A 24009-nucleotide genomic window follows, 5' to 3' on the forward strand; every position below is an offset into this window, starting at 1 on the left:
TCACTTTTACCTTGTGATATCCCTCCACCAGTTCTACCAGGTAAGAATAAGCAGGCAGCTGTGTGGGACTTGTTTGCTGACTGAACTTAAATCATAACACTGCAAAGTAATTAATTTGAAGCATTGCAGCTTCAGACCAGAACACAGCCTAAAACAACATGTGTAGTCAATAAAACAAAAAGTACTGACTTTTTCCTTTTAATTTACTATTTACTTTCTACTCAAACACTAGGTCTCCTACAAGATGTAACAAAGACAACATTTTCTGATTCTTTAGCTATGTTTTAAGCTCTTAGCGTACTGACAATTAGCAGAATGGTGGATAATACACAAACTCTCAGAACAACCAATTCCAAGAAGGCCTCAAAACTAGCAGAGAAGACTTCAAAACTACCATTAATTTTAACCAAGATTAAAGAGATCTGTAGAATTTCCATAAAGACAGCAAACAGCAAGAAACCAATAATAAGCAATTTCATAAATACCTTCTAAGCAAAGTATTAGAATTCAGAATTTTGCAATTTTCGGAAGCTGTTCCCCTCTGATCATGTTTAAAGGCTTGCAGTAATGATCTTTGGCATTCATTAAAGTAAAACTAAACTTCTTTAGGTTCCTGCATGGCTGCTGTCACCCAGCACTGAACAATGAAGTTAGTCAGCACTGAATAGGCAGGTAAGAGTTCCAAATACAATTACAGTTTGCTTCCAAGTAAACTAACTGCCTTCCTAAACACTGCTAGACAAAGTTGTTCATGAACCTGTAGTGTTTCAACTAATTATGACCTACTAAGACTTCCCAACAAAACCAAGATCATATTACCATTCTTAGTATCAACACATCAGAAACACCAGGTCTATAGATACCTCAGACTTACATAACCAAAAAATCCATTGGCAAGCAAATTCCCAGACACAGAATTTATTATTCCATAAACACAGACTGATTGGTCTACAGGATGTGGAATAAATCAGTTCACTACATCAGTCCCAGACTCCCCACAATCTAGTGCTAAAAAGAATAGGTGAACATTTTGCTTTGAGGTACCTGTACAAATAATCATGCAGTAGATTTCCTACATAATCAAGCTTTTTTGCCTTCCATCTTGAATAGCCTCTGCCTGAACCTCATATTGAACCAGATAACAGATAAAGAAGCTGACCACATTCATCTAAAGAGGCACTCATGATTTCTTTCAGGTGCGACAATACTTTATCTTGTTTACAAGGAAACAAAAGGAAGTGATAGCACTAGAAAAAAAATATTAAATATACCTCACCCTGACATGTTAGGTCAACTCTGATAACTGAAATAAGGCTTTATTATTCCCTAAAAAATAATGGTTCTAGACTCTATTCTTAGCAAACAGTATTGTGCGGAAGGGGTATGATCACTACAGACTGCTAAGGTGCTGGACAATTCACAACACAGTAACAGTCCCAACTGTTGAGCTTCTTACAGGACAGCTGAGGTTTGTTTAGGAGCAGACATTGAAGTCCAGTATCTCAGCACCTAACAAGATGTGTTCAATATGCTTTAAGTATGCCTTCAATAACTTGTTGCTGATTTAGGCAAATACCTTCATATCCGTATCAGAAAAATTGCCAGGAAGGATAATGGAGGCTTAGCTAAGTTGCAACAACACTGAAGATGGCAGGAACAATCAGTCAGCTATGGCTAAGTCATACAGGAGTCAAATAGTATGTAGTGGGACCAGGAAAAACAGTGAACAGATTATGCAAATCAATCACCAAGCCCTTGATAAAGGAAAATGGTAGAATATATGAGAAACTGACATTTTAGTAAGACTTCAACTACTTTAAGTATTCTCCACTTAAATTTGAAACACATAAGGTACATGGGCATGTTTTCAAAGATAACACTATCCTAAACAAATAGACTTATTCAGTCAGATTAAAGTTTAGTCTACTACCAGTTAAGTCTGGATTTAAAGCAAAGATGAGAATATAGGTTATCCTTTGACCTTGTGTTTATACTTATTTTTGTCATCTTTTTGAATAACCTGCTTTAACCTATTTTACAATAAAAAGCTGAAGGTATAATGAAAACAATGTGTTCCAAGGCCTTTTAAAGAAATACACAACTGTACACACCCTGTTATGGAATCTTGAATGTCTGTACGTTCTCGGAGAGAGATTATACACAGCATAATGGCCAGGATGTTTAGAGTCCAGACACAACCTCACATCTTCTATGTTATTTTTGATGGCAGATTCTACACCTTCAGCTGGAAAGGACATCACTGAGGACAGAACAAACAGCAATTGAAATTCTTCATATATTACAACCAAGGAGAAATTAAGTTTAAGAAGGATATAGATATCATACCAGCAATTCTGGAAGTGATGTATGATATATCCAAGTCTCCTTTTGCATAACTGAAAGAGAACATATTGGTGTTAATACTGGGACATATAACCATTCAAGCCGTAATTCTAAAAGCCAGATCTCTCATGTGGCACTCACCACTATGAAAAACGTTTCATTTCCTCCATCTGAGGCTTTTTACATTCAAGAGTTTCAGAACAGAGCTTTCAGAACAAATGCTGTGTTTAAGCAGTTACTTATTTAAATCAGCTGCAACAAAACTATCTGTGGGATTTTGTACAGATGCCTTTAATATTTAACTCACTCCTGTAGCCCCTGCTCTTACTGATAAAAATGCACTGTAGGGTGTCAGTTTGTATCCTAATGAGGATACATTAATATCTTTAATGAAGAATATCTCAATCTTTACAGAAAGACTACTAGCTTAACATCAAAGTTTAAATTACATAATTCTGGCATGTTACTATCCAGCACAGATGACCATGCTGCCCAATATACAAATTCCATATGGACAGTGTTAAAACCACTTGCCTGTCTAGCCATTCCAGAAGGACTCTGGCAGTCACACTCAAACCACCATTAGACTTGTCACTGACATGACTGAAGCCCCTGTGCAGCTAGAGAGCCGATGGATGCCATGCTTGACTCCCTACACACCCTGCACTCACAGTCAAACCAGGTTTCCTTACCAGTCAGACCCCAGGTTTCCCTTAGCAGAGTCCCACATGTATGGTTGCTTTAAGTAACTTAATCTTCCTGCAGCAGCAGAGTAACAGCTGGAGCTGCTGCCTCCCAAAAAAGGAAATGCTGGGCTTTTATACTCTCAGAGTCTAGAGCTGGCAAAGTCTGGGGTCTTCCTGCTGAGTCCTAAGGTCCTGCTGCGTCTCAGCGTCCTGGCTGGGTCACAGGTCCTTGCCCTTTGCAGCACCAAACATTGCCAATTCCTGACCTCTTGCCTCAGGCTCCCCATCCAAAGCTCAACTTGCAGCTCCCACTATAGCTGCACCCTGAGCTACCTGCATTCAACATAGAGGGTACCTAAATCTCTTTCCCCACTTAAATAATTCTTCCAAAAGTTCACTTCCAAAACTCCCATCATGAGCAAGGCATTAATCATTACCCATCCCTCTCTCAACCAACTGTGAACAGTTTAAAAGTGCAGCCTTTACAAAAAATCTCCCAGTGATACTTAGGTCAACACCCTGTACCTTTACCTAATCATCCACATTATGTCAACAATTAACTAATTTAAGACCACTATTATTTTTTTGTTTCTATGGTATCTGCAATGTAGAAGAATGAAAAGGCAGGAGAAAAAACTGAAAGAGACCCAGTGCAGACCAACAACCTTGAATATAGCTACACAGGTCTGCACTCCTGGACTGGCAAAATAAGAAAAAAATCTCACCAACAGAATTTGATTTAGACATCCGTAACTTCAACAACTCCAGAACAGCCTATTAAGTCCAGAATATCAAAATGTCATCAAAATACTGTGATGAATATTTCATTAATTCAGAGGCACTAATAAAACTTTTATACCTCAACAAAATTTCAAAACATTGCTTAGAAGAGCAGACCTAGGATACTGCACTCAAATTTTGAAACACCAAGAAAGAACATTAACTGCTTGCTAGTTATGATGAAGGTTAGAGGGATTGATTTAAAATATAAATTGTATATATAAATGTATATTTTATATACAAGGATAGTGAGGAGGATTTTATATTAGGGAAGAAAAAACTTCTGAATGCAAGGCCATTTAACAGGATTTATGCAGAATGGCACAATCAGTGTCCTAGCAATGCTAACGACTCACTGTCTCAAACTGAAACTACAAAGAAGTTTGAGTCTCACTAGACAAAGCATTTTAAAAAAACCCAAACCCTCAGCCTTGAAAACCTTGCATAAGGAGGTACGCAAATAGATGCAAATTCAAAATTTTTTGCACTTTCCTCATGTAAGCTTAGGTAGTAATCCTGTTGCAGCCAAACTAATTAAGGCAAAAAATTACATTCAGAACTAATGATTGTTTACTAAAATCTGTGGTGATTATAGTCCTTTACAGAGATAAGAAGTGTCAAATGTTATTTGTTAGTAACACCCAGCAGCTTCAAGCAATGTAATCATTATAATATCAGGGCTTTTGGTATCAAGATAAAGGACCAACTAATATGACAGCTGCAGAACACAACCACTAGCCCTTCAATGCTGTAACACCAAGGTTAAGCAGCAACTTGTAACATTGGCACAAAACTATTAAGAGCAAAAAACCAACAGTACTCACACCCCTTCCCTTGGGAAGACTTTTAGATACTGACTTCTTAGTACCAACACCACTCAACTCAGCTTTGGCTTTTATGTTTATCGAAATTAAAAAGCAATGTTAGGAGCATGGATCTCACCATACTCACATAGATGTAAGAGTGCAGTTTAGTATGTCAACAACAGAGCACAGCACAGCCAACTTAAGCTTTAGATTTTGCAGGAGTATCCCAAGTATGTGGCTATTACACTAAAAAAGCTTCATAATTTTTGCAGTCTTAATTAAAAAGAACCTTCTTAACTGTAAAATGAATACAAGTCTCCAGAACATGTCACCACGTCCTTGAATTCAATGAACTTTATTCTGAAGATTTCACAGCTATTTCTGTAGTAAGACCTTAACACAAGGTACTCTGTTTTCAGCAGCGTGTTTTATATCAGAATAGTAATTAGGATTTCTTTAAATGGTAAGAAGGTGAATAAAACATGAATTTTTCACATTGTTTAAGCATTCATACACATTTCAATATAATACTCAAAGTAAAAACCACAAATAAGGTCTTTCCTTTCATATCCTTTACAGCAGGAATTTCATTTAGATAGCAGTTTTGCTGGCAGGTGATAAGAGAAGAAAAGCATGCAAACATAGAAATACATGGAGTGTTTTCAGCCTGTGAGCCAACGTGGGAAACTCCGTGTGCTTTTAAGGCTCTAATTAAACTCAACCAAAAAGTATGACACAACACCAACATTTAGTCACTTTTCTGATGATACCAGGCTTCTTCAAAACTGGGACTACTTCACTGTGGGACAGGACTAAACTAGTCTAGTCTCTGTATGGAGGTATGGGGTTATTTCCTTACAATATCTAATGGGGGCCTGCTTACAAGAAAGCCAGAGAAGAACTTTTTGCAAAGGCATGTAATTACAGGATATGAGAGACTGGCATTAAACTGAAAGAGAAGAGATGGATATTAGTCTGGTCTAGTTGAAGGTGTCCCTGACCATTGCTCAAGGGTTAGAATCAGATGCTGCTTCCAAACCAAACTACTGTTTGATTCTATGAAACTAAGCAAACAAGACATGAATTCTGATTTTGCAGAATAAGTATCAAAGCAAAAATAAGAAGTTCTAACTACACGTTAAAAACTTCTCACAGTGTAAATGGTTGGCATTATCCTTCTTGCCAGAGACTAGATACACCTAAAGACTGTAAGTAATATTAAACAAAAGACCAATCCAGCTAATTAAAAACAAACTAAAAGGAGCAACTAAACTCACAAAATGAACTAGTATAACAAAATTCTACGGCAGTACCTTTTGTTTACTAACATCTGATGATAAAGTACAAAGAATGACAGACTAACTGGCACAGTTGCAATGTGAGCACATAAACCATTAAGTTAAATACTGCCCTAACACTGAGCAGTCTTCCTCCAGACATCTCTACACTTACAGCATTAGGGAAAAAAAACAAAGTCTATCCATATTTTTTTCCAAAATTTTTTAAAAGTCAGGAAGAAAAACAGCACTAAAATTCACATCTATCTGTTCCTGCTTGGCTTTGCTTCACAAAAGTGAATTAATCATGCAACTACCTAGTGCAATGCAAAGATCAATGAAATAAAATATTAAAGAAACAAAATGAAAAGCAAAGAAAGCAAGCATAAAAGGTAGCTAATTTTTCCTAGATTACTACCATTATAATCTCTTCTGCTAAAGAGAATTCTGACAAAGCAAAGGAAGACTGACCACAAGTTTTGCCTGCTGCTTTCAATACCAGTGAAGATTCGATCCTTAAAACATTTAACAACGTTTTTTGGCAGGGGATTTGTAGCCTGTATGGATGCAGGCCTCAATAAGCATAAAAACTGGTCAAGGGCACAGAAGCTCCACAAGCAAGAAACTGATGAGCTTAAGAGAGAAATGCTGTGGCTATACAGCTGCAGGTGAGCTTCCAGGCATGCAAGGACATATCTGCTGGATCCAAGCTACTGTCCGTGCAGATGGTGCCACTTCACAAAGCAATGCATATCTCCTCCATCTCCACCCTGGTACTTTCTCTTAAGTCAGTTTGTAACAAGAGGGCTGAGCATCTGCTGCTCTCTGTCCTTTCTCATGTAACTGTAAGCTACTGCATCTGCCTGACCTGAACCTGCAACAGAGGTTATGACATTTGCAACTGAGGTGGCCTGGGAAACAATAAAGACAGTCTTCCTTTGCTCTCCTGCTCCTAGCAGCCTGTAATGTGTGTTTTAGTCTTTAGATTTTATCATTCATTAGGACTAACAAGAGACCAAAGTCAGAACCAAGCTAAAGGTAGCTACAGAAAAGAAGAAAATTAACTTTTTTGTCACAACAACAAAATACTTAAATCTTGCACTGTAGTTTGGATTCAGTGAAATAGAAGTCTGTCTGCAGACAAAAGAAGTAAGTGTAATGCAGAAAAGCAATTATAAGTAGGAAGGAGAGAGCCTACCTAATGAAATTATAGACTCCAACATGGCAAGTGCTGAAGTGGGATGAGGAAAATGTATGACAAAGACATTTTAATTTTTCCAGAATGTCTGCTTCTTATGTTGGTTGAAGAGTTTTGGAAAGGCAGTCAAAGATGCAACAGCAGAACAGGTATTCTCACATTGCCAACTGTATCAGCTATAACCGCAACACAAGCTTGTGAAGACAGAGAAAGAACACGACAGACATAAGATATGCCCTAATAGTAGATGGAAACAAAGAATCAGCAATTTAGCTTGATTAAAAAACACAGTTTAAGAATGCACAAGCCCAGTGGTAGAACTCTCAGCAGAACAGTCAATGTTAAATGGTACCAATGCTAAATACTACAGGAACTAAGCCTACTTTAGGCCCTACAGAAAAGTAAGTATTGGTCATGTTAATTCATGTTTTGCCATTTCACTGAACTGTCAAATACAGTAAAGATTCAAAATAAAGGCAATCCAAAGAATGAAAACCAGGCAACTCAGAGCTGCTAAATAACATTGGTAATTTACAAGTGAAGAAAGTTTGTCTTTCAGTCACTGGAAAATAAGAATTAAAGTAACTGATTCTCACTAGCAGAATTACATGCTTGGAGCATTCCCTCTTTTTTTCCCCACTTCTCAGCCCAATGACTAAATCCACTTAGATAACACAAGAAAAGAAAAAACACAGTTCTATGGAGACAGAGAGTGGTTCACAAAATCAAGATTTTCTTATGATACTGCAGAACTTGAACAAAAAATTGACAGTTTCACAATACTGTGTCACAGGTGATGGTCAAGAGTCAACAAAAACCCTTATTCAACCAACCGAGACCAAAACATCTGAGAGAGATTGATGTTCTCATGATGAATCTTGGGACATAGCATACACTGTCTGACAATCCTCATCAATCCACCACAGTCCATGCAAATGTGTATTCCTTAGTAGCTTGAAAAGGTCTCTGGCTAATTGATCTTCTTTGGATATGACAATATACTTATCCATTAAAAGCTATAAGTCAGTATGAGGTCAAGCAATCACATTTTCAAGATACTAAATTCTAGTAAACATCCATATATGACTCACTGCAATTCAAACAAACAAGCTAAAAGTAGTGAGTTTTCCTTTGACTAATATTTAGTAAGTTCCACTTAGCCATGCACTAAGCTCTTGTGTTCAGCAACAGAACACTAACTAGCAACTGAGAAGAGGCATACTAAGTCAACAATAAGACAGATGCAAGACTTATTTTGGGCAGTTAGTATAATCTAAAGAAACAGTTGCAGAGAAGAAGCATAAGAACTGAACATATCTTTTCAGACAGCAAGTACTCACTGTCCAGTACTTCAGAAGTTGCTAGATGAGCTCTGCAGATGTAGCTGGATGTACAGTTACTGTTTTATTCCTTGCCCACTACACTTACTATGGAAGCAAAGGAAATCACACAAAGCAAAAAGCTACACACATCTGTAAGGTAAGAGAAATAAAAATAAGATGTAGGCACAGCACAAGCTATTCCATATTAAAAAGACAATTTAGACAGTCTTAATCCACTGCTAGAAAAGGGAAAAACTCCACAAGATGAAAGTCAATAAAATAATTAAACTTCCAGTAGCCTTTAAGGAAGAAACCACTTGCAAGAGCAGGAAGAGAAAACTGCTTCAAATATAACTAAGTGATGCATGTGCACCCGGAAAGCCATGTGGAGTCAAGAGAATAAGAAAGTCAAGTGTTGGAGTACTTCAGATGAATGTAGTACAATAAAAACATAGTAAGATCTAACACACAGCCATGGGAAAGTAGGACTTGTAATTTTCTCAGAACTGCTTTTCATCATGCAACAGTTTGTTCCCCTTGTACACCTCCCAGTCCTGTGTCCACGTGGTTTCCTCAGGGAGAAAAGCTTAATGCCACTGTCCCAGTTAGTTCTATAGAAAGCTTAAGGCAAAAGCAAAGCAGTGCAGCTTTTGCAACCTTTAAAAAAATAGAGGACCTGGCCTTTCTAAGCCATATTTGGCAGTGTAAGACTAAGTGTAAGAGCCAACACCTAAAAACACACTCAAAGTGGATACACAGGCGCAGTATCAACAAATCTAATTTACCTGATCATTATAAACTCTTTAGAGAAGTACTATGCACAAATAAACTCAGAAAAAACCCTACCTATGGAGAAATTTATTTCACAAGCTGTAACACAATATCTCGATTAACACAATCTCACAAAAGTGAGAAATAGATACAGTTCATAGATATAGTCCAGTAGTATTTTGGAGGCTCTAGTTCAGACATAGTATTCAGTAGTGACTTACCTGCTCTTATTAGAACTAAGAAAACCCTTTAACAGTGCATATAATTTTATTATGAGCTAAAAATGTATAATTTGTACAGACTGATTAATATTGATCATAAGTAAGCATTAGAAATATTTGAAATGGGACTGACAACCTGATTAGAAAAAAATAATCACGCAATAAAAATCCGAAAACATACACCTTTAAACATGAGTATTCATATATGCAATACATGGCAAGGGAGACAAACAGTGAAGTTCTTCTCACACTGTCTTGAAGGCATAGGCTTCCACCTGGAAACTAAACTAAAGACCTTATTTCCCTGCAGGCTTTTTCCCCTCCTCACATCTATTCCCTTGATTAATACCTTTCACCACTCAATTTTTTAATTCCTCTCTTACTCATGAAGGCCCTATCTAATAATTCAATTCTCCATGCTGCTCCAGCCCCCACCTGCTCATCTCTCAAAAGTCTTCAGTATGTAAAATACAGTAGGGCAAGTAGTACTTACAAACAGGCTCTTACTGCAACATTCTCTATTCCAGTATATGACTGTTGAAGTAACTTTTGTATTAATATAATACATAAAATCTCAGGGGGGAGCTATCAGCTATTACAGCTCAAACTTGGACAAATATGCTGAATTTACCATTTCTGGAGTAAACTCCTGTGCCTTCATTCAGAACTCTTATCAGCACAAATTTTTATTGTTTATTTTTTTTACTCACTTGGCCACAGACTGGATAACTTTAGAAGATGTATCCTTAATATTAGTGAAAAATCGCTCTGTTCCACCCCTCAGAATATCAAAGAACCCTCCATAAGTCTGGTCACATTCCGCAACGGTCAGGCCTAGAGCAGTTGAATAAAAATAATTGTACTTTATTATGGAGCCCATTCCAGGATATGACTTAAACTATGTTGCCTATAAAGCTGGAAGGAAGTGAATGTGCATACAGGCTACGCCTCGCTGTAAGGCTCACAGTTCCAAAGTTCTCCTTAACTATGACCTATGCAAAAAAACAGTACTTCCTGCAGTCAGGGAGTACTAGTGATATACTTAACACATTGTTTAATTTGCTGTCTGTATTTATGAGAAAACAAGGTAAAAAATTTTGGAAGTAAAGCATATGTATCATAGTGTCAATGCAGCAAAACACTGCCCTTCTTTAGTGCCAGTTTCTAAAGTGCAGCTTATCATTAGCAGATCTACTTAACCATCTCCAGTACACACATTTTAATGCAGGGCTTCAGAAGCAGCTGGCACAGTTAAGCTTAGATTTTAAGCACAACATCCCAGAGAGTACATCACAGCACAATATACCTATTAATATGATTGTATACAATAAACAGTAGGCATTCTGGCACAAAACAGATGACCAGACAGACTTTTGATTGTACTTGCAGTAAGATGTAGGATTCTTCCACAGAAATTGATATACACATTAGCGCAATAAATGTTACCCAATTTTAATATTTCCCCTGGAAAATGAATATCCCTTGTCTTATTGACAGTTCATCATAATTAATATCAAGCAAGAAATATCAAGCTGGAAGGAAAACTGAATACAATATGAAATTCTCCCTTGATCTCTTCTATAGTAACTGAAATGTTCCATATTCGGATATAATAGTTAATATGGGCGCAAAAGAGAATAGTAAAAACTAGATGTAAATAAGCCTATCAAGGTTATTCTCTTTACTATATTATTTTCAACTGAATATACTCCATTTCTACAGACTATCTATATCAGCTTTTAATTGTGTCATTTTGGAGACATGTTTTGGTTGATTCCATGTAGTTCTGCTAATCCAACTGCTGTTTTTATCAGATGGAGCCCCAACTCCTCCTCTTCACCACTGATGTCCTATGGTGCAACCCTCTCCTGAAGGCCTGGACAATGCTCCCATAATTAGCTGGGCTCAAGGCAGTACCAACTACAGCTGTTCCTGAAAGTGCTGACTAGGTGGCCACCAGACTGAATTTAGACTGCTGCCTCTTCTCTTTGAGGCCATTGGACTTTTTGGAAGTGAAAAACTAAATAGCTTTACACTATTATCACTGTCAGATGCACTTCAAAATATCATGGGGGATCAAAAGTCTTTTTGGGCAGGAGAGAAAAGGAAAGAGGTGGACCCAATTGCTTATGGAATTATTTATTTCTCATACAGGCTTTTTGCAGTCTAAAATAAACACATGTGAGGTCAGCAACTTCTGAGCATTACTGATCTACTATGGTCCATAGCCAGAATCCCTACAATCCTTCCGCATTTCTTTATTAAGCTCTCTCGTCTGCCACACAAGAAGCCCATTTGAACACAAAGTGATACCAACACACCACAAATAGCTGCTATTGTTTTATGTTGTAACACACCTGATATTAAATAATTCCTCCTGAAAAATCAAAGGCAACTCTCGCTTTTTTTTATATTCAGTGTTTAACACAAACTCAGGCTATGTGCTGATTTCAGGACCTTCTGCCACAAGGCAACAATATTTCAATTAAAATACAATACCTGAGGATTTTTAATAGTTTAAATTCAACCAACTGTTAAACGCTGCTCTTTAGACAATGCACTTTCAAATACTATTGCCTCACTTAATCAAAAAATTCAGGGTTTAAAATCAGCTATTTTCACCTGTTTGTCATAACCCGAAGACTCTTCTTCTACAGTTCTTATTTGTTAGTCAATGACTGCTTCTCATATCCACAGTTTCATCAAGTTCTAGTTCACTTATGTAAACACTACCACCTCTACCAGCCAATAATGCACTTTATTTTCCATAGGAAACAAAATTTTTATCTGCACAGCAATGAACTTGAGAAATTCATATTTGCATGTATCAACTTGAAAAATTCATACTTGCAAAATCAAACCTCGTCCAAAAAAAAAAAAAAATACAAGGAGCAAGGATACAAATGCCAAATCGCTAGTACTAGTGCAAAATATCTCAAACCTCCAAATTATTTTATTCCCCATGGAAGAGATGTAATTGTCTTTGTACTAAAATGACACCTCTTTTTGAACATACCTGCATTGTACAAATTGTTGAGCTGCCCGGCAGGCTTGGAGCTCTGTGAAACAGAGGTAACAGATGTCCGAGGCTGAGCATTGTTTCCATAGCCTCCATTATGTTCTAGGAGCTAAGGATGAGATGAGATTCCACATGAGAATTTTCTTGCTAATTTAGCCACCTTGCTATATGCTTGGCAAAATACTGCTGCTTGGTGAGAACAAGCAAACTGAATCTCAGGACAAAGCCAGAAAGTTAAGATACACTAATTCACTCACCTGCAGTATTGTGCAACTTAAGCACTGAACAGGAGATGCTAAGAGGGTTTCACATTAGTGCAGACAGAGCCTTCATACACAGAATCTTTTCTGTGCAAGTTAATTATGCTAAAACACAGCATGTCAAACAGAGTGCTAGTATACTAAAGAATAAACTAAGAGGATGAAAGGGTTTTCAAAAAGCAGTAAGAAATACTTATTTCTTTTAAGGTCTCTGTGTTTTAAAGGGCATATTTTCAAAGCTCCTTCAAGTGATACTGATTTATTTTGAAGTTCAGCTGAATCAATTAGTGCAAAATTTTCAAAATACTAAGGAACAGGGGACCTGCTCTGAAATCTTTTACTAAATGCACATACCCTGCACAGGACAAAAAGGAGCCCTAATCAATAATATTCCTTATGAGACGTTTTTACCTCTGTGATGGGGGATTTAGGATTGACATTTCTAGCTGCTGCAATCTCCTGCAGTTGGTTCACAAGCTCAGTGATTGACAACCTCTCCTCTGGGTTCACCTTTAAAGTGGAGCCTAAAAAAAGAGGAGATTCAGACAATGTAACAAATCCTTCAGAGCTTTTCTCCCAACTGATAATAATTTCTTCAATACATTCCACTGCAATAAGCAAACACAAGAACAGAGTGGAGAAATTGCTAAATCAGTATCGAATCATAATTCTCATAATAATATCCATGAAAAAACAACACTACATAGGGTCAATAATATTTCAAAGAATACACTTTGGGATGAGTTGATAAAGAACATCAGAGGTAACATTGTGTCTAAAACTGTTGGAGTTGGATGTATTTCTGGAACAGTAATTAGCATTACCAATAATCTACCCGAAACCTAAAGTAAATACTATTTTTCAAGCAAGTTCAAAGAAACCAAATCAAAACACTATTTGTTCCAATGACTAATTCAGATACTACACAAGACACTTCAAAGAACTAAAAAAGCCACTTTCACATAAAATTTCATAATTTTTTAATAATGGATTAAGATTACTAATAGAGTAGGAATTTGCTGCAGTTTACCTTTTTCACCATCACGTATCAATAACATTTAACTATCAGTAAAACAAATGTCAAGAACAACATGCTTCCACAAAGACACCAAATAAAATAACACTGTAAACTTACGAATGAGATCATGAAACACAGAATAGCGGGTGTCATTTTGTGGGATGACATATTTCCCATTGACTATGCGAAGTTTAGCTCCATCTTCAAATGGGTGCTGCCTAAAGCACAGCAAGTACAGGATACAGCCCAGAGCCTACAGAGATAAACAGAAATACTGCATAGAATCATGGAGACCTTAGGCTGGAGACCTTCATGATCCTCAAGTTCAAACATTAACTCAGCACTGCCAAGTAAAGCCCTGCTAAACCATGTCCCTCAGTACCATATATACACATTTTGTAGATACCTCCAGGGATGGTAATTCAGCCACTGCTCTGGACAGTCTATTCCAATGCCCAATAACCCTTACACTGAAGAAATATTTTCTAACATCCAACCTAAACATCCCCTTGTGCAACTTGAGGACATTTCCTCTTGTCTTATCACTTGTTACTTGGGAAAACTATTCCTGTCTATTTTAAAAAATCATTTAGATGTCATTACAAAAAAATCCATTTTGCAAATTTCAAAGCATACAAAAATGAGTAGTTCTTGCCATACTGAACATATCCAAGAACAGGATTATCCTTTCAAAAAAAGTTCAGAAGTTTTATTTCATATCTCCATCCTGTGCTGCAAGGAGACACATTTTATTTGTCAAGACAGAATTTGGTCTAACTTAGATACGTTGTTATGGAATACAAAAAGCTAGGTGATTAAGTGTTAAGCTTACATATTTAATTGCTGAAGTCAGACTAGGGAGACACACAACAATCTCTCTAAAATGTATCTTCTGGTAAAGGTTTGAAGAAAATAACCCTGAACTGAAAGTCTCTTTATTCCCTATGGTCAGATGGCTACTCAACTCTTACAACAAATAAAATTAAAGACAATTTAGACTAGTTTATTCAAGACTTAAAAATCACAAAACCTGGACTACCACATCCTGGGAACTTCGAGGTTCCTTTTTGAGTCCAACTTGAGATTTTTGTAACCCGAGAAGACAACTAACTAAAACAGAACCCAGTTTTGAATTCTAATCTCTGAATAACCTAGCTGCTAGGGATCAGCTAGGATAACTGAATCTGTTACTGAAGTAAATGTAAATTGATACATAATTTTTCAAATAAATTAAGTTATGAAATATACTGAGAGAATTATACTATCGTAACAGACACATGTTCCATTTCACCCCTAAAAGTTTGATAATAAAGCATCCAATACCTCCACTTAATTGTTGGCACAATTAGTTGAAAAATTCCTCCTCAAAGCTTCTTCTGAACCCCAGTATGAATGGCTGCTTAACCATACGGACTTTTATAGCACTCACAAAAGAAACAATCCATTCAAGATTTTGCCTAAGAAAATTGCCCAGTGCCTACAGTCCTCTTTGCACACCATCTTCCAGAGACAGGACCATATTCTACTGCCAAATACTTTTATATTTTTAGTGAACCCAAAGCATAAAAGAAAAAATATAGAACAATATGTTCGAACCCAGGTATGGTAAATGAAATAGACCTTCCCAAAATACAGGAGACAATCAGCATGTTAACGCTAACATATAAGGAGTTATTTTAAATGAAAAAATTAACTGCAATTGCCCTTTTGAATGAGGCTTTTATTAAACACATTTCTAGTTTTGTGTTTAATTGGATGATAATGAGGCAAACATCCAGCCTGGATGAGCAAAGAGGTTTTGAAGGAATTTAGGAATAAGCTCCTTTGGAAGGAGTGCCAGGTCCCTCAGGAAGTATTTATGGGGCATGCTAGGGAATGTAGGAAAAAAATTAGGGAAGCCAAAGCTCAGTTCAAACTTCACTTGGCAAGTTTTGTAAAGGACAATAAAAAACGTTCTTATAAATTTATAACTGCAGATGAGGAGAAGGCAGAAGTGCTTAGTGCCTTTTTTAAGTGGGAAGACAGCCTGTCCTCAGGACAACTGTCCTCCTGGATTGGCAGATGGTGTTAGGGAGCAGAATGGTCCCCTTGTTATCCAGGAGGAAGCAGAGAACTTCTGAGCAGCTTGGACGTTCATAAATCTATTGGACCAGATGAGCTTGCAAAGCCTCTCTCCATCACTTACCAACAGTCTTGTCTCACTGGTGACATTCAGATGACTGGAAGGTGGCCAATGTGACACCCATTCACAAAAAGGGTAGGAAGGGGGATCGTGGTAACTATAGGTCAGTTAGCATGACCTCAGTACCTGGTAAGGTGATGGAACAATTTATACTGAGTGCCATCACACAGCACTTAGAGGATGGCCAGGGTATCAGACCCAGTCAGCATGGGTTTAGGAGGGGAAGGTCATGTTTGACCAACCTGATCTCCTTTTATGACCAAGTGACCCGCCTAGTGGATGCAGGAAAGGCTGTGGATGTTGTGTACCTGGACTTCAACAAGGCCTTTGACACCATCTCCCACAGCACACTCCTGGAAAAGCTGTCAGCCCATGGCTTGGACAGGAGCACTCTTTGCTGGGTTAAGAACTGGCTGGATAGCCAGGAACAGAGAGTGGAGGTGAACAGTGCTGCATCCAGCTGGGGATCAGTCACCAGTGGTGTCCCTCAGGGGTCTGTGCTGGGGCCTGTTCTGTTCAATATTTTCATTGATGACATGGATAATGGTGTTGAGTCCTTCATTATTAAATTTGCAGACAACACTAAGATGGGAGTGAATGTCCATCTCTTGGAAGGTAGGAGGGCTCTGCAGAGACCTGGAACAGTTGGATGGATGGGCAGAGTCCAATAAGATGAAGCTTAATAAGCCCAAGTGCTGTGTCCTGCATTTGGCCACAATAACCCCCTGCAGTGTTACAGGCTGGGGACAGAGTGAATGCACAGTGCCCAGGCAGAAAGGGACCTGGGGGTGCTGGTTGACAGGTGATTGAATATGAGCCAGCAGTGTGCTCTGGTGGCTAAGAATGGCAATGGCACCCTGGCCTGTATGAGGAACAGTGTGGCCAGCAGGAGCAGGGAGTTCATTCTTCCCCTGTACTCAGCACTGGTGAGACCACACCTTGAGTGCTGCGTCCAGTTCTGCCCCTCAGTTAAGGAAGGACATTGAGACCCTTGAGCACATCCAGAAGAGGCAACAAGGCTGGTGAGGGGCTTGGAACACAAACCCTGTGAAGAATGGCTGAGGGAGCTGGGGTTGCTTAGCCTGGAGAAAAGGAGACTCAGGGGTGACCTTATCACTGCCCACAACTCCCTGAAAGGTGGATGTAGTCAGGTGGGGGTTGGTCTCTTTCTGCAGGTAGCAACTGACAAAATGAAAGGACAAGTCTTAAGCTGCACCAAGGAAAATATAAGTTGATTATTAGGGAAAAGTTTTTTACAGAAACAATGATAAAGTACTGGAATGGCCTGCCCAGGGAGGCAATGGAGTCACCATCCCTGGATGTGTTGAAATACAGACTGGATGTGGCACTCAGTGCCATGGTTTAGTTGAGGTGCTAGGGCATGGGTTGGACTCAATGATCTTGAAAGTCTCTTCCAACCTAGTCCTTCTGTAACCCTGGCCCAGGCTGACACTATTTCATGCGTGTGAAGAGACCAAGTGATCAAAAAAATGCAATTTATTTGGTGTTTCTTCACATGCCACAAGTACATCACCAACAGCTGTAGAAACTGAACAACAGTTTCCACAAAATCTTGCAACTAATTTAATAACGAAATTTCCAGATTCCACATAAAAACTTTTAAAGCACCAGCATTACATTTCCTCAATTTGTCTTTTGACACGCTGCTGATACAGGTAAAAACTGAACAGCTTGATACCCACCTCTGTAAGAAACATCTCATAAACTAAGTATCTAACCACTACACTACTGGGGCATATCTCAGTACTGCAACATTAAGGAAAAGGTACAGCTGAGGATTTAATATTTACCTCTAATTCTCACTACAGATTTTTTAGTGCATGCAAACAAAGCATGAATGATGTCTATATTGCTCACATCCTTGATATGCATCAATATTTTTGCCACATACCGTACCTCCACATAATCATTTTGAACTCAGCAATAGGCTGTGCCAGGATTATATGCATAGCAGAGCATGAAAGGCAACAATTTGAATCTAAGGATTCCAAGTATTCTGGATTTATGATGGGAAGCTCCACTAGGCAACAGTTTTATTGAATGTTAGAGAAGTCCAGCATTGCCTCTCAAATGGAAGTCAAGCTTGTTCTGGGAGAAAACCTTGAACAGTACATCTCATTTTTTAACATTTAGATAGAGAGTCCACACTAGTTAAATTTGCTTTGCTCTAAAACAGCATCCTACATTTATTTTGGTATTTCAGTTATTTAATCAACAAGCTAACACGAAGCCTGCAAAATCAGTTCCACTATGACATGAACAACTATGATGCAGCAAGAAAAAAACATTCTTACCCAAATGTCCTGCTTTTCACCAATTGGAAAATTTGAATACAAGTCTATCATTTCAGGCGTCCTGTACATTGGTGTTGTATTCCTTGTGATCTGGAGAAGACAGAATTTATTGAAATGATCTTGAACCATGAGCTTTAACAGCATTCAACCAAAGAAACAGCTCTCCATGTAGAATGGATAATATGCTCATTTTTACAGTAATTTCAGAAACAGTTGTCAGGGAAAAAGCCATCAATTGAATCCTGCAATAGTCACAACAGATCTGACATAAGGTCATATGAAGACAGGAGTACTCAAATAACACTGTGATAGTCAAGAGTCCTCCCAAACAGCAAAGCACATCAAGCAGCTGTTCCACAAGAGGCAAAAATGGACAGGAAAACTAATAGCAAAAATAAGCCAATAAGTGAATTCACGCTCCAGTGCGTCTCTCTCACTTTCTCAGCACACTTTATAACAGTGAATCCAAATGACATCCAAAATGAAACTCTGGTCACAAGAATACCTGAAAAGACCTCTTCTATCACCTTTTTGCACAGACTATAGAAGACAGTGGTACAACATCATTTCATCAGTGGAATGCTTTCCAAGAAGACCAGACTGCAAAACAGGGACTTGTGATGTCAGAAGTTGTACACATGAACTTAAACGCATTTCTCCCACTGATGTACTACATTAGATTTACCAGCATTACTCTCAACTCTAAACCAAGAACAAATGCAAAAGTACACTGCACGCTAGATTTAGTTACTGTAGTCCAAGACACAGCCCATTCCTATTCTGCTGAGCAGACTTCCCTCTCGTTTACATATCATTCAACTGAGAAAAATAGACTGGAAGGAAGATGGGAATCAGTGTGGATTCCAAGAGTGCCCTAGTAAACATTTCTATTCTCACAGCAGATTGCAGAATGAACACTGACCATGCGGAGGCTGTGTTTCTACATGTAGCTACAAAATACAAGCTATGATTGTAACTGCAGACAGCTTTTGCACTCTGGCAAAACAAATACAAAACCACAACTTTATAAATAACATTAACTGAAAATCCTCAGTTGTCTTAGATGCCTCATGGATTAACAGTAACAGTTAAATTAATCCACAGTTAAAATTAAATCACATCAAAATAGTCTCACCTCTTCTTCAACCAGTGCTCTCTTCTGTGCAGACCAGTTGTAGTCAGGATAATAAGCTATAGTTGTAGCACTACCGAAGTCACAAAGTTTAATTGTTCCCTGATTACTTATAAGCAAGTTTTCCACCTTCAAAAAGATGTAGAATAATAGATTTTAAGAAGTGGTTTTTGCCCTGTATTCTAACACACATGCTTTTACACATTATTTTACTTGTGCATACATTTAAAAACTAATCACTTTAGCCAAAAATATTGTTTACAGGAGAATAAAGATTTCAGAGAGTACTGTCATTTTGTATGGTAGCAACACAGCCAAGCTTTAGAAGGAAGCACCAAGCACACTATGAGCAGGAAAAATTCAGGAGAGTAAGAAATAAGAAAAGGCCAGTTTTTCAGATGAGAACTCTAGAAGCAGTGTCTTAAGAATCCAAACATTTTCAGGCATAAAACTGAACACTGTTAGCTTAACTGCAGTGGCATGGAGGTTAGGACTGCTAGACAAAAATCAGGAAGGTACTAGTAGAGAAGCAGGCTGTTAGGAGACACCCACGAAGAGGCAACTGTGACCCTATACAGAGACAGAAAACAGCTATTTGAGGACCATATGCTGCCTGAATAGTTCATCATCCATTATCCTGCCTTTTTCTGTTTCATAAATTCCAACTCTCCTGTACTGTTTATTGAAATGTGAAAGAACCTTAAGGAAATGGTAAAAGTATTGAGCAGACGTACAGACGTACTTGAAGTCAAAAACATTAAAGGACTGAAAAATAAAACTTGTACCTCTGTATAAAGTTAGGAAAAGGTGTCAAAGTTAATTGGTTCAAAACTCTGACTTACAGTTTTCTATGCTGCTTAGTTTACCTTCAGCTGACCTTAGTTTAAACTGCTAAAAAGGGTAGCACAGTTAAATGATTTCTATTTGGCTCCTGACTGTAGTAAGGCCTCTGCCTCTTGCAGCACAGCAATCATTTAATCTTGTTTTGCAGCTTTTGCAACAGGAGACCAACACAAAACCAAACTCCTGTCTTTTCCCATGTTCTCTCTCTGTCAGGAAGGTACATTCCTGAGGAAAAAAAACACATTCTGAACTACAGCATTAGGTCAATATCTATACTGCTGGTTATAAAAGAAATTATATATTTATTTGTAACTAGGTTCTTCTACTCTTTTTTTCAGAAGAGAGATGCATCTTTTCTACAAAAGCTAGGGGCTAGCATACAGAAATTTCAGTGAAGAATGGTTAATATGTCTTTGACACGACCTCATGACCTAAAAGCATGTTCAATGGTACAAAGTGAATAAAAAAAAAGGAGTCCTCTGTCACCCAGTCTAGGTTTATATTTATGTGCTATACTAATAGCTAACATCTACACTTTCATCAAGAGTGTTGAAAATTCTAGAAGAGTGGTCTTATTTTCCTTTCCCCAAAGTAACTGAGTACTTGCTTACTTAAGGAGGAACAAACTTTCCTATTCTTATATTCAAATGAAATCACATCAGGCTGGATACAGACATGTGAAATTTAGACACTATTCCAAGAGCAACAATCTCGTGTCTTTTTTTTTTTTAATGTTAATGAAAATTCAAATACATTCATAGTACAGCAGAATCTCACTGATGATTAGGGCTTCTTCATCTAAGGTATACTGAACAGGTAAAAGTGAATCCCTGTCTTCAAAATACAGAATTCAAACTCAGCTAAGTCCTTACAAATCTCCAAAGCTCCTATAGGTAGAACACTTTCTACAGCATAACCCTATAGATTCCAGGGCTAACAAAACAAACAAACAACAAAAATACCACTAAAAAACAAACTGTAACATGAATTATGTCTACCAAACTTTAAAACTCAAATTAAAAACAAGCACTGATATACTGTGCAAGTTACCAGTTTTTAAACTAACAGCTTACATTCTCAATGGCAATGTAACCCTTCACAGATAATTCAACATTCTTCTCCTTCAAAGCTTTAACTCTTCCATTAAGACTTCTACTTAACCCAGAACAGCAATTCACCAGTCGTAACTATTTTATAAAAAAAAAAAATACTAAAGGTAACTCAATCAGCAAAACATGATACACTACCTTTCTGCCAGCTTGTTTCAGATACAGTACAAGCAGTTCCTAACCACAAGCACAAGGAAAAGATATTGTTTGAAGAGATGCAAAGTATTTCTGTGATGACCTTCACTAACACTCAGCAGTTATGTATGGCAAGGCAATAGATGTAAGCACCACGCTCAATAATTGTTTTTAACACTGATCCAGCCCAACAGGCTCCTTTGCTGTTCAGAAGTTCAGCCTTTATTTAATATTCTAACATACCTTTAAGTCTCTGTGAATAATAGGGGGCTTCTGCTTATGCATATGCTGCACTGCTCTGCAGGTCTGATAAAAGATCTTCAAAACTGTGTCACAAGAGATAAGTCCTTTGGATTCTACTTTCTTTAAGAATTCCACCAGCTGTCCTGCAGGAAATGAGAGAAATTCACATAAGCACACAGAGAACACTGCAAATTCTGAAAGCTTGACACAAATAGACCCTTGTCAAGAAAGATTTACAGTCTTGAGTTGTATTAAATAGATTTTCTGAAAATGACAAGTCCACACTGACTACAGTGACAAAAGATGGAGTGCTCTAAGGAACTACTCTTCCCTTCTCTGACTAGTCTCAAACAAAAAATTTAATGATTACCTCATATTTAAGACAAGGTTAAACTGTAGTCTAAAATACATGATCTTTATCCTAAAAAAGGTAAGTTTGAACTCTAGCTCCACTGAACCATGCTATCTTCTACAGTCATTCCAAGCTAGTAAGTTAACAAGCAACTCGTGCAAAACAGCTGCCAGAAGCAATGTACACTGCTGGGAAAAGAAATAAAAGTTTACCTTTACACAGCTCTGTAAGCAGAAGAAACTCTCCCTGCCCTGTGTCTGATTCTTCTTTTCCTATAGATGCTGCAGAGCAAAACTGGACAATGTTGGGATGACCTGAAAGTTTTTTCTGAGGTAACACATTTAAGGAAGATGACTCCCAGGTTCATTGATACTATTGCATCCAGTAGTTCATTTGAAATGTCAGCTTAAAACCACAGAAAGCATAACAGCTGCAATCAATACCCTAAGAAAAGCAGGGAAGTACATGCCTCAGCTGTAAGAAACCTGAGAAAGCAATCTAAGGTAATGCAATAGAACATCAATATAAAACACTAAAAAATCCGTATGATTATCGTTCAGGATAAACTGGACTCAGCAACACATCTAGGTCTTTTTGTCTTTTGACAAGGACTACAAGAGCCTAGAACAAGTAGCAGGGATGTCTTGTAACTATCAGCTGCTTCTCTAGATGGCTGATCAAGAAAAGGCTATTGTAACCTCACCTATCTTTCCCAAGGAAGTATTAAGTATGTCATGCTTCAGTTGCAAGTAATTAAAATAGAGTTCAAAACAATCAGAGGCCTAAAAAGGCAAGGAACTTACCCTCTCATCATTAGTAATAATTTTTCATGCTAAAACCTTAATCATGTTTCACTTTCAGTTCAAAAATTTGAGGTATCATTTCTGAGCTATGTAAAGGGGAGTATAGTGTAAGTGATCTCAGCTCCTGCCAGTGGAAGTTATGTTGCATTATGCCTGTCTTTGCATACACTGACTGAGACAAACACAATCTATTTACAGGATGCATTCACCAAGTCTGAAGAGAGAAAAGCAAAGACACTGCAAACAGAACAAAGCTATTAAAAAAGGGCAAGTTGGATCTACACAATTCACATTAATCTGATCTTAATGCATCTATATTCAGAGCTCCAGGAATTGCATTTCACAGTCTTATCTCAGAAAGTTATCAACAGTCAACCCTTCATCATGTTGTACACCTGCTTTAATGACTGAGCAGTAAAAAGCATCCAAAGAACACTTTTACTCTTGGCAAAATAATGTCAGAGTAGATAGAAAATGTATAGAAAATTGTATATAATAATATATTCATATAACCATGAACCCAGACCTCCACAATGTCAGTTCTCTTAGGCATTGTGTGGCATCAAGAAAGAGAAGAATCTGTACAGCAATCTTTTGTTTCCCAGAAATCTCAGGCAGTTAAAAACGTTACAGAAAAGGATACCATGAAACAAACTTCCTGAATGATGGCTTTGTTCTTTTCCTCTTCATTAGACAACAGTCGCTGTCAAAAAGACCAAAACAATTGAGAAGATACAGTTACTGAAAATTACAGAATAACAGTGCATAGATTATATTTTTTCACAGAATATGAAGCTGTAATGGGGCAGTAAACAAAGCTGCCTTATTGTACATTTTGACATTCTGTCATAAAAAACACCTGGCTTTCCAGTTACCTAGACTATTCAGGTTTAGTGATATTTGAGCAGCTGTAACTTTTGACACCCTTACAAGTAACTGCTCTGGCAGTTCTCATATATAAAGACCTAAAGTCTGCTGGCTGCAGCACTGGGGGCTAACAGGGAAAGAGTCACCTTCTGTCTAAAATACTCAGCAATATCCTTCAACTCATTGTAGACTAAACTCCTCCAGATTACGTAGCCCAGCTTTTTCAGTGGTATACTTGTATAATCAGTAGCAAAATTAAGCATTATTGTCTCTAGTATTACCTGGATTTGCAGACAACATTTGACTACAATCAGCCTGCGCATTTGC

The 24009-nt window shown here is 37.8% G+C and overlaps 1 protein-coding gene across 1 annotated transcript in view; it reads right to left on the reverse strand.

Moving 5' to 3' along the window:
* The window catches only part of GAK (cyclin G associated kinase), a 64840-nt gene that overhangs the window by 33628 nt on the left and 7203 nt on the right, over positions 1–24009 (reverse strand). The window contains exons 3-13 of the mRNA XM_062513745.1: positions 23459–23518; positions 22225–22339; positions 21661–21803; positions 19334–19459; positions 18199–18288; positions 13819–13954; positions 13095–13207; positions 12421–12532; positions 10115–10238; positions 2347–2396; positions 2112–2260 (exon numbers count right to left, since the gene is read on the reverse strand). Of these exons, the coding sequence (XP_062369729.1) occupies positions 2112–2260; positions 2347–2396; positions 10115–10238; positions 12421–12532; positions 13095–13207; positions 13819–13954; positions 18199–18288; positions 19334–19459; positions 21661–21803; positions 22225–22339; positions 23459–23518 (1218 nt within the window). The remainder of the gene's footprint in view (positions 1–2111; positions 2261–2346; positions 2397–10114; positions 10239–12420; positions 12533–13094; positions 13208–13818; positions 13955–18198; positions 18289–19333; positions 19460–21660; positions 21804–22224; positions 22340–23458; positions 23519–24009) is intronic.

This window comes from Cinclus cinclus, chromosome Z, assembly GCF_963662255.1.
Source record: "Cinclus cinclus chromosome Z, bCinCin1.1, whole genome shotgun sequence".
In the NCBI taxonomy this organism is placed as follows: Eukaryota; Metazoa; Chordata; class Aves; order Passeriformes; family Cinclidae; genus Cinclus; species Cinclus cinclus.